The sequence below is a fragment of the Carcharhinus amblyrhynchos genome, chromosome 8 (genome assembly GCF_965287045.1).
Source record: "Carcharhinus amblyrhynchos chromosome 8, sCarAmb.v2.hapA, whole genome shotgun sequence".
NCBI lineage: Eukaryota > Metazoa > Chordata > Chondrichthyes > Carcharhiniformes > Carcharhinidae > Carcharhinus > Carcharhinus amblyrhynchos.
Genome location: NC_137331.1, coordinates 76,903,623 through 76,916,096, shown reverse-complemented (window position 1 = coordinate 76,916,096; position 12,474 = coordinate 76,903,623). Strand labels below are relative to the sequence as shown.

The window sequence follows — 12,474 nt, the reverse complement described above, 5'->3', positions numbered from 1 at the left end:
AGTCAGTTATTCTGAATTTAATTGTAAAAGAATACTAAATTTATTCTTTCAGGAGCAATTTCGTATATGGATCGTATTTGAGTAAAGATGAGATTGCGTTTTCGGATCCTACTCCAGATGGTAAACTCTTTGCAACAGAATATTGTGGAACACCCAGGTTCCTTGTGTACAACTTTGTCAGCTAACCTCAGACAGACTGAAATGACAGCCTTCGCAATTACTTGTGAAGATGTCTTAATATAGCCTTGGACAATTGCTATACTTGTGTATGAGTTGTTCACAAATGTGGCTCATGGTTTTGGGAGTTGAACTGTACTGATTTTTATTACTGTGAACTCAGGACCGATGGCAACCAAATGGTTGTTTCATATTTTAGAAAACTGGAAAGGATGCAGTAACATTTGACATTCGGTTTGAATTTGTATTTAAAACTGAAATAGTTTTTTCAGAAAAGCATGCCTTGTAGTTCAGTCATGCTTTTAGATATTAGAATGTTTAATGTAGGGCAGGAAAACCATTAACTGTAAAAATGTTGAAAACCTGATATACGATGTACATAAAATATGCTATAAAATTAAAAGACAATTAGTGTTTCTAAAACTGCTCTGTGGCCTTCATGGTCTGTATATACTGTACAGTGTGCAAGCAGCTTTGAATGTTCTTGTTATTGAGAATTAAGTGAGTGGTCTGATATCTGGGTTATTGCAAAAGATGTTGCTGGAATTTTCCTGGTTTCTTTCAGGGGTATCAGACTGCTGCACTAAAAGCAACGTTACTTTTGAAGTTATCTGATCAGTTATATATTTTGTCAAACTATTAAAATCGTTATTGGTTTTGCTCTGGGAGTATACAGTTGTTAGTGTTTAAAATGTAATACCTCATTTTAGTATTAATGTTAAACCACTGCAATATTTGGTGTCCACGATAAAAATGGCACCTTGTATTAATGTCTTGACACTTGGTTTTGAAAAGATTTGTTAAATCTACCTAGAGTAGCTTATATGAATCTGATTGTGCCTTTTTCAATGTAGGTCAGACTTCGGGATTGAATGCAATGGTTTTAACTGGTTTAACTCAATTGGATAACACAAACAGCTTTCAAGGCTTTATTTTAAAACTTTCAAGGAAAAACCAATCAATTCAGTCTATCTGTAAACAAGCTCTATTTCTGCAAAAATAAACATGGATTGAAAGGCTATTACCAACCTCCGTGGTAAATACTAAAGCAAAATTCACAGACTCTTGCATTTCTTTTCAAGAACTCCAAATTTAGTTTTTTCTCTTTTGTTGAGAGTCGACATTTTGATTTTAGGTGGGGAGAGATCTGAAAGTGAGAATCTGGGAGGCTGATATTTTTAAATTTCCATAATGCTTTTGATTAACGGTTTCATCAGAATTAAACAGTCCTAAACAAAACATTATGTTTTAGAAAGTGTATAATAAATCTAGCATGGAAATGTCACAGAAATCAGTCTGATTATCTTGACTATTTTACTTATAGTAGGATCACTTGATGGTTTAAAAAAAATGTAAAAATCAAAGTATGTTTCCCAGTAAGAGTAAAATTGAAATGCTCTACAGGCAAGGTCTAATTTGTAAATTCAGTTTTGTATTCCTGAACCTAGTGAGCTTTCTATTTAAGATTTTAAGATATATTAATCAAAGTCAGTAACCTGCTGGTATAAATAGTTGGGATGTTTCTTTGCTTTAAGATTGTGCTATAATTTTATTGATTCACTGAAATTTTTTGGAGGTCTCTGGTTTAAGCCATACTGTGCAGAATCCCAAGGTATTGAATGAATGACTCCTGGACTGTTTGCATTTATGTATCTTTCTTAACCTGAATCACTTGGCAATAAGAAAAAAAAATTCTTGTTGCTTGAAGTTGAGATGACTTTTGTTTCTTAAATTAAACATATTGTTTTAAGTATGGTTTTATTGTTAAGTTAAATTTTTAGCAGAACGTGTTTGAAGTGGAAATTAGCAATATATATGACTTTGGATTTAAAGAAACGTTTTAATGCTGAAAGTTTTTAATATTGGTTAAATGTTATTAAAAACACCATATTTACAGCATTCCAAAACCTTAAAATACAATTATTTTTAATCAGCAATTAACAAGTATTAGAATAAACTCTACAACCGATCATTTACCCAGTCATTTTTTTAGTTGCCCAAGTGCAGAATGGTTAAAGTTTACCTCGTGTAAAATAATTATTTGTAAATAGGTATGGAATTGTCAAGTTGGAAACAGTGGGGTGCAGAGCGTTAGCGAAGTGCAGAAAGTGTAATTATAAAGCTTAAGGGATGGTTCAACTACATCTCATTATCTCTTATGTATTGCCTTTCAGTATCCCACTGCTCCCAAGGTGCTAATTCTGTTTATACCATAATGGTACAATAAGAAAATGATTTTTTATGAACAGTGAAATGCTGGTGAACGTCATGTGGCCTGAGGTCACATGCTATTATCAACATTGCTTACAGGTTATAAAATAACCCTCTGCAACTCAGACATGTGGTATGAATTTATACATGATACTGTATATACCAATTTAGATTTGATTCGACTGGGAGGAGGCTCACATTTTTAATGTCATGATCACTCCCTCAACCTAGTACTATATATGCACTAGATATTAAATGGACCAAATGCAGATGGGTTGAAACTTAACTTTCTGGTCTGTTTGTTTTTCTTTAACTCAAACTATTTAAAAGTGAATCATATGAGCTATATTTGCTTTTAAAGGATTGCAAACGGGTAACTTGAAAATCCTACAATTTTAAGACACCGTGTACAACTGAGTACTAACAATGTTTGAAAAAATAAACTTGCCTTTTTTAGTGAATACATAATTTTATATGTGTCTTTTATGGAACTAATTTTGCAAGTTACTGCAGATTGTTTAACAGTTTGTTTGAGTGGAAAAATACAGCCCTCTCCCTATAAGTTTTAACCGATACCATTCTTATGTTTGTTTTCGTGCTCAACTTTATCTTGTGATGCATCCACATGCCTGTTTGTGTTTCTGAAAGGAAATTACAATTGCCAATGCATCCCATTGGAAGATACGCAATGCCATGTGTATTTTGTTCTTGTTTAAAATGCTTTGTAACTAGAAAATGTTCTGAGTTCAAATTCTAAATGACTTTGTTAATACAATAAATTTGATTTGTTGGAGGGCTAAATTTGCGTTAGCTGAATTATTTCTGATAAGTTGTGCAAAGCAGCAAATTATTCTAGGTTAATAAACTGCTGGAGTCACTTCTGGGTATTTACATGTCACGTCCGGCTGTATTCTTATCGGTGGGGCGTTGGGGGGGAAGAAACTGGTGTCCTTGGGTCAAGTGATGGGTGGATGGTAGGTAAAGCCTCAGATCTCTAACGCACCTAATTTTGGCTTTAAGTGAGGCTGCAATGTGGGCAGGTGACCATCCCGATCTGAAGGCAAATTGCAACCTGGAATATGAAAAGGAGACCAGGAGCCTTGTAGTCATCTATCTTTTGAAATTGAACAGTTGGTCAGATTTCGGGTAATGCAGCAACTTCCCCCGAGAGAAGACAATGGATTCAGGAGGTAAGCACCTTTCACACCCGTTGAATTTGGGTTCCTGCCTTATGATCACCCCTACCACCCTATCTGCCCATAATAGCCATCCCTTCACATTCTGAATCCCAATCGTCCACTCCTCAGCCTCAGCACCCACCCACACAGCATCAGCAGGTTCTGATAACTCTTGCATGGCAGGATCCCACATTGTGAGTTCTTGATGCCCTGATGGACCTGCTTCCTGTGGGTCAGGTCAGCAAAGATTTGTTCATTGTCTCGAGAATATGTGACTATTGTTTTATGAAACTTAGTTACAGCCTGAGTGCCTCATTTGATTTATCTATCCCCACCACCCCATACTCCCAAAGTGCTTGGTAGTACAAGCTACAGGAATTTCTAAAATTTAGAGACATGCTGTTGAAGCTTTTCATCTTATATCATCAGGACAGGTGCAAGAATGCCAGATTTTAAAAACGAACAGCAATTTGTACAGCACGAGAAACGGAGTGGTGTTTGGCAATTTGGCTTTGATTTGTTAAAATGTTGCCGTGGGGATGCGTCAGGGAACAATTGTGTCCCATAACCTGAGCTAATTCTCACCATGCATGCTTGCACCCTGAATAGGGTGCATCTGTGATGTCTAACCTAGTCAGATCATTGCTCATTGTGCATCATTCATTCTCGAGAATAGGCCAAAGGCTGCCACTTCTGGACCTCAAAACTGCACCACCAAATTACCATAGAGGAATAATGTATCTTTAAACAAAAAAGTTTGAGTTATATGGTGAAACTATATGCTGTTGCCATATAGTGGCAACACAAGTAGTGTTTTCTACAAGATGTTGACATCAAGGCAAAAAGTTGTTCTGCCTATCACATAAATGATAATGTGGCATACAGATTTCAGTAATCATGTGATGTCAGGTATGTAAGCAGTACATTCCAATGACTGCAGATTGTATCAAACAGCACATACAATTAACTGTTTGCAACAGTTGACTACTCGACCAACCCTGCTTGTAAAACTTCTAACATAGTCTCCAATATTAAAAGTGATTTTGTGATTGGGCAGTATTTACTGAACATCCTGACTTTGCTGAGGATTGCACTAACAACCAATTTAAGATCAGAGTCAAGCTTGTAATGTAGCTCATGCTCACTAAACTGAATATATTCATTTGCAAAAGAGTTGTCCTCTGAAGGCAAAAGGACTATGTCCAGGCATGACCCTTTTCAATAAAATAAGTTTCAACATCAACTGGTTTATTTGGAATCACAAGCTGCTCCTTAAGGTGAGTGAAGGTAGGTTCACAAACACAGCATGCAGAGGTAAAGACACAATTGCAAGGTAATTACAAATTGGAATGTGCAGGATGGTTGGAATGCAAGTCTTTACAGGTAATCGAGCCTTTATAGGCACAGACAGTGTGACTGGAGAGGGGGATAATCACAGGTTAAAGAATTGGCTCAAGCCAAAATAGTTGGTAGGATTTTGCAAACCCAAGCAGTGTGGTGAGGGGTTATATGTAGTGTGGCATGAACCCAAGATCCTGGTTGAGACCACATCATGCATAAACAGAAACCTGGTAAACAACGTCCTAATGCATTTGCTGTGGCAAATTCTTGATTTAATCAGAGCCCTTTATGTAGTATAAACTTGTTCTCTTTGAAATTTGGCATTCTTATGTCTCCCATGCAAGACAGAGGTTCAATAGCATGGCTATTCAGCAAAATACAAGTCTTTGAGTATGTCTTCATGATCATTAACTCATTCTGTGGTGAATGTTCGTGTGCACCAGCAATGGTGTTGATTACATGGTGCTGTTCTAAGGTGCTAATACATTCTGTAATTTGAATTTTCCATTTGTATCTAATTCAATCTGTTCCAGTCCTGTCCTTAAATGATGCTATTATAATTTTAATGTGTTTCAGAGTAACCAGTGCCTCTTTGGAGCATCTGATTTGGGAAGCCCCTAATTTGTTTGTACCTTAATCCTTCAAAGTAGAATTGGATTACAGGACCTTGTGAAAGACAAACTGTGAATGATTAACATGAATAATCCTTTGGAAATAATAATGACCAATTACCCCATTAGAGCTACTATGCATTATTCTGATTTCTATTATGAAAAGGGATATAGAGGCATTGGAGAAGATGCAAAAAAAAGGATATACTGAGAGATTAGACCTATTGGGGAAAATTGCACAGGCTGGGGCTCTTTAAAAAAGAGAAAGCAACAGCTGATCTGTGGAAATGTTTGATATTAGATAAAGAAAAGAGATTTCCATATTTGAGGAAGACCATAAATGTAAAGTCCTCACTGATAAATTCACTGGGAAATTCAGGAGAAAATTGTTTTACCGAAAAGTTGGTTAGAATGAACAAGAGGCAGTTGAGGTAAATAGCATTTACGGGTAAGCTTGATTAAATCCATGAGGAGAATTGGAATAAATGAATATGTTAAGGTTGGGCTGAATGGTCTCTTTCGTAAGGCGTAGGAGCAGAATTAAGCCATTTGGCTCATTGAGTCATCTCTCCCATTTAATCAAGGCTAATATTTTCCTCATCCCTCTTCTGCCATTTCTCCATAATCCCTGATTTCCGCCCGCCCCACCTCCCCCCCCCCCCCCCCCCCCACCCCCATTAATCAAGAGCCTGTCTATCTCTGTCTTAAAGACACTCAATGACCTGGCCTCCACAGTCTTCTGCAGGAAGGGAACAGTCTTGCATGGTGATTGTCGAGCGATGTTCATTCATCTGTTGTCGTAGCGTCTGCATGGTCTCCCCAATGTACCATGCATTGGGACATCCTTTCTTGCAACGTATTAGGTAGACAACGTTGGCTGAGTTGCAAGAATATGTACTGTGTACCTGGTGGATGGTATTCTCACATGTGATGATGTCACCCATGTTGATGATCCGGCATGTCTTGCAGAGGTTGCTGTGACAGGGTTGTGGGGTATTGTGGTCACTTCTGAAGGCTGGGTGGTTTGCTGTGAACAATGGTCTGTTTGAGGTTGTGCGATTGTCTGAAGGCAAGAAGTGGGGGTGTGGAGATGGCCCTGGCAAGATGTTTGTCATGAAGTGGATATGCCGGCGTTGGACTGGGGTAAACACAGTAAAAAGTCTGACGACACCAGGTTTAAGTCCAACCAATTTATTTGATAGTAAACTCACAAGCTTTTGGGTTTGTCCCTTCCTCAGGTGAATGGAGAGTTCTGGCCTCAGACAGAGCGTATAAAGCACAGACAGTTTACAGATTACTGATTAGAATGCGAATCTTTACACCTAACCTGCTGTTCAAGTCCTAAAGTGGCCGACAATGTGACTGGAAGGAGCACTGATCACAGGTTAAAGAGATGTGTATTGTCTCCAGACAGTACAGTAAGTGATGTTTTGCAAACCCAGGCAAGTCATGGGGGTTACAGATAGTGCGACATGAACCCAAGATCCCAGTTGAGACCGTCCTCATGTGCGGAACTTGGCTATCAGTCTCTGCTCAGCGACTCTCCACTGTCGTGTGTCATGAAGGCCACCTTGGAGAATGCTTACCCGAAGGTCAGAGACTGAATGCCCGTGACCACTGAAGTGTTCGCCAACAGGAAGGGAACAGGCTTGCCTGGTGATTCGCATTGTAATCAGTAATCTGTAAACTGTGCTTCATATGCTCTGTCTGAGGCCAGAACACTCCATTTACCTGACGAAGGGACAAACCCGAAAGCTTGTGAGTTTACCATCAAATAAATCGGTTGGACTTAAACCTGGTGTTGTCAGACTTTTTACTGTGTTTACCCCACCAGCATATCCACATCATGACAATAAATGCTGGCCAGCCAGCAATGCCCATGTTCCACAAATTAATTTTAAAAACTGCATTATTGACCAAATCAAGTTCCTTTTTCCACAGAAGACTCAAAATAAATGGACAACCGTATGAAAGGAGATCAAAGATGAAATATGGTGACTTGCTGTGTCTATTGGGTCAAGTGCATCTATAAGTAGATATAAGGTGTGTCTGGAGACAATAGGATAGATTGTGAGGCACAAAACAGCAACTGCTAGGAATGATGGCATAACATCCAAGTTCATATTTTCAATCACTCCATGGATTTCTAAAGGTGAGACTTTTTGACATGTTACTAAAGCTTTTAGTTTCCCACCATGTTCCCCCAAAGACTTTTGATCCTTCATTCTCCTGAAAGTGATATATATATATGGTGCCAGGACATTAGCTTGCCCAGACGCTTGGCAGGGAATAATGTTGATTATAGGTTAATTGCAGCTAATACCAATTGGCAGACAGTTTAATCACCGCTGATTCCTCATCACTTGAAAGGACAAACTGCGGAGAATAACTTTCACAGGATCAGCATGAAATCCTTTAATCAAAAATACTTTGTTAGAAGTAAAGCAGCTGCTTCCTGCCATAAAGCTGGGATTTGTTCATAATAACTTTGATTTATATGTAGCAGTGACATTTTAAAACATGCTATGGTGTTTCATGGGGGAGTAATCAGATAGATCTTGACATTGAGCTAAAGGGGAAGATATTAGAACAAGTGACTTGATCAAAGAGCTAGGTTTAAGAACATAAGAATATAAGAACTAGGAGCAGGAGTAGGTCATCTGGCCCCTTGCGCCTGCTCTGCTGTTTAATAAGATCATGGCTGATCTTTTCGTGGACTTAGCTCCACTTAACTGCCCACTCACCATAACCCATAATTCCTTTACGATTCAAAAATGTATCTATGCTTGCCTTAAAAACATTCAATGAGGTAGCCTCAAGTGCCTACACTTGGCAGGGAATTCTACAGATTCACAACCCTTTGAGTGAAGAAGTTCCTCCTCAACTCAGTCCTAAATCTGCTTCCCCTTATTTTGAGGCCATGCCCCTTAGTTCTAGTTTCACCTGCCAGTGGAAACAACTTTCCTGCTTCTATCTTCTCCCTTCATAATCTTATGTTTCTGTAAGATCTCCCCTCATTCTTCTGAATTCCAATGAGTCTGGCCCCAGTCTATTCAATCTCTCCTCATGAGCCAGCACTCTCAATTCTGGAATCAACCTAGTGAATCTCCTCTGCACCCCCTCCAATGCCAGTATATTCTTTCTCAAGAGACCAAAACCGTACTTCAGGTGTGACCTCACCAGCACCTTATATAGCTGCAACATAACTTCACTGTTTTTAAACTCCACCTGTCTAGTAATAGGACAGAATTGGGCGGCATGGTAGCACAGCGGTTAGCAGTACTGCACCACAGCTCCAGGGACCTAGGTTCAGTCCTGGCTAGGGTCACAGTCTGTGTGGAGTTTGCACATTCTCCTTGTGCCTGCATGGGTTTTCTCTGGGTACTCCGGTTTTCTCCCACAGTCCAAAAATTTGCAGGTTGGGTTGATTGGTCATGCTAAAATTGTCCCTTAGTGTCCTGGAATGGATAGGTTAGAGGGATTATTGGGTAAAATATGTAGGAATGTGGGGGTAGAGCCTGGGTGGGATTGTGGTCGGTGCAGACTTGATGAGCTGAAGAGCCTCTTTCTGCACTGTAGGAATTCTGTGAGAATTCCACTTGCCTGCTGCACCTGCAAACCAATTTCTTGAGATTCCTGCACAAGGATACCCAAGGCCCTCTGCAGAGCAGCATGCTGTATTTTTTTTACCATTTAAACAACAGTCCATCTTGCTGTTATTCCTACCAAAATGGAAGACTTCACATTTACCAACATTGTACTCTATCCACCAGACTCTCGCCCACTCACTTAGACTATCTATTTCCGTTTGCAGATTTTCAGCATCCTTGGCACACTTTGCTCTGCCACTCATCTTAGCATCATCGACGAACTTTGGCACACTGCACTTGGTCCCCAACTCCAAATCATTGATGTAAATCGTAAACAATTGTGGTCCCAACACTGATCCCTGAGGCACACCACTATCACTGATCGCCAAGCAGAAAAACACCCATTTACCTCCACTCTTTGCTTTCTGTTAGTTAACCAATCCTCTATCCATGCTAATATATTACCTGTAACACTGTGCATCTTTATCTTATGCAGCAGTCTTTGGTGCGGCATCTTGTCAAATGCCTTCTGGAAATCCAGATATACCACATCCACAGGTTCTCCATTGTCCACTGTGTATGTAATGTTCTCAAAGAATTCCACCAAATTAATCAAACATGGCCTACCTTTCATGAACCCGTGCTGTGTCTTACCGATGGGACAATTTTTATCAAGATAGCTGGATGTTTCTTTCTTGATAGATTCAAGCATTTTCACTACTACAGGAGTTAAGCTAACCAGTCCACAGTTACCCATCTTTTGTCTACCTCTCTTTTTTTAAAACAGTGGCATCACATTTGCTGTTTTCCAATCCACGGGAACCACCCCAGAGTCCAGCGAATTTTGGTAAATTACTACTAATGGATTTGCTATTTCTCCTGCCATCTCTTTTAGTACCCTTTGATGCATTCCATCAGGGCCAGGAGACTTGTCTACTTTTAGCCCCCATTAACCTGTCCAACACTACCTCTTTCGGATAATAGTTTCTAGATCCTCACCTGCCATAGCCTTCCTGTCATTAATTTTAAGGATGGCCTTTAGGGAGGAAAACAAAATAGAGAGTATTTTACTTAAAAGCATAAGGCCCTTTCTGAAGGTATGATTTTCAGTGGTGCTGGTAAGGGAGTAAGGGATGCACAGGATCATAGAATCATAACAGTGCAGAAGGCCCATTGCGTCTGCACTGACCACAATCCCACCCAGACCCTATCCCCATAACTCCATGCATTTACCCTAGCTAGTCCCCCTAACATTAAGGGTGATTTTAGCATAACTGACCAACCTAACTCACACATCATTGGAGAATGGGAGGAAACCCACGCAGACACAGGGAGAACATGCAAACTCCACACAGACAGTGACCCAAGCCAGAAAATGAACCCGGGTCCCTGGTGCTGTGAGGCAGCAGTGCTAAGCACCCATCTCCCAGGTTAAGTGAATGCAGAGCTCTTTGAGGATAGTAGTGGTGGAGAAGGTTAGTGAAATAGGGAGGGAGCGGAGACACCATGGAGTGATTTGAAAATAATTTTAAACCTTGGGCTTTGGTGCCGATCCTTGTGGGTTAATTCATTAGTGCTATTGGGGAGGGTCTAATCTAACTTCCAGAGTAGGAAATAGTAAAGTATTAGGTGGATTCAGAGTAAGAGGGAGAACAAGGCCTGAACCTAAATTAGGTTTACAACCAGTTTGTATAAATGCATAGAAATACAGAAAGGTTATGGTGCAAGAGGTCATTCAGTTCATTGTATCTACGGCAACAGAGAAAAGAAACTAGCTGCTCATTTTAATCCCATTTTCCAGCATCTGGGTCATAATCTGATAGGTTACAGCACTTCAGAAATAGATCCAGGTATCTTTTAAATGAGTTGAGCGTTTCGACCTCAACCATCAACTTGGGATTCATAGTAAAATTGGTTGGTGAGCACAAATTACCACATGGGAATATAATGTTCTAAGGATAATGATGCAAAAAAAGGCAGGACTAGGTGCTAAATATTCGTGGATACATGCTATTCTGGACAGAAAGGGTGGCAGTATTAAGGCAGAGGGCGTGGCTGAGGGATTAAGTTGGTACCTGTCACCTGCTTTTACCAAGGAAAAAGTCATAGTGAAAGAGGAGGTAGTTGGGATGCTGAATGGGCTAAAAAATGATCAAGGGTGTGCTAAAAGTTTATAAGTCATCAGGAACATATGGGATGCATCCAGAAGTGCCAAAGGAAGTAAAAGTGGAAATTACAGAGATAATTGGCCATCCCATAACTCCACGGGGGGCTCTAAGCCAGAGTTTGTGGGTGCCTGGGTAACATAGTGGGTGGACATATGGCAGACAAAAGCTAATGCAGAAAGGTGTGAAATGATGCATGTTTGGTGGGAAGAATGAGAGGCTTTATAAACTATATAATCTAGCATGTATGTTATCGAGTATGTGAGATTGATATATATATATATATATATCAATGTAAAAGAGGTTCAGGAACAGCAAAAACTGGAGGTACATATGAACAAATCAGACATGAAGGACATAGGGCTTTATAAATAAAAGCATAGTTTACAGTAAAAGGGGAAGTTATTGGCAAACCTGATCAAACATAGATTCAGTCTCAACTGGAGTGCTGCATTCCTTTCTGGGCACCACATTTTCAGATGTGAACACGAGTTTAATAAAGATTTGAAAATGATTCTAGTGATGAGGGACTTTAATTACATGGATAGATTGGAGAATGCGGGCTTGATAAAAATCATGAGCGGTATCGACGGAGTAGATAAACTATTCCAATTGGTGGAAGGATTGAGGGGAATCAATGGTGACATGAGGAGAAACATTTTTTTTAGTCCGTGAGTGGTTACAATCTGGAGTGTACTGTTCTAAGGGCTTGGTCTAGGTTGATTCAATTGTGGTTTTCAAAAGGGAATTGGGTAAGCACCTGAAGGGAAAATATTTGATATTTGCCAGGTTATGTGCAAGGACATTGGTTAGTTGCATTGGCTATGCTAAATTCTCCCTCAGTGTACCTGACCAGGCGCCAGAGTACGGCAACTAGGGGATTTTCACAGTAACTTCATTATAGTGTTAATGTAAGCCTACTTGTGACGCTAATAAATAAACTTTCAACTTTAAACAATGCTATGATTCAGTGCACAGTGACCAATAGATGTTAACAAACACAGGGCTGATGGTTGAATGGGACTTGGTACATGAAGCTTAGAAGTTATTAAAGAAAGGAAGCTGGCTGGGATAGCAGTGTAATAGCCAATTTAGGGGAAATAAAAATTATAGAACTGGGTTTCAAAAACTGATGCATTGAGGCAGTGTTGGGAGTAGGCTATTTGATGTGAAAATGGGTGGTTTTAATTGGAGGTCATTT

General features: G+C 39.7%; 1 protein-coding gene across 1 annotated transcript in view; it reads left to right on the top strand.

Moving 5' to 3' along the window:
• LOC145346693 (uncharacterized) overlaps positions 1 to 603 on the top strand; it is a 33,994-nt gene extending 33,391 nt beyond the window's left edge. Inside the window, exon 10 of the mRNA XM_080194297.1 lies at positions 53 to 603. Coding sequence (XP_080050423.1) covers positions 53 to 185 — 133 coding nt within the window. The 3' untranslated portion in view covers positions 186 to 603. The remainder of the gene's footprint in view (positions 1 to 52) is intronic.
• Positions 604 to 12,474: the final 11,871 nt, after the last annotated feature.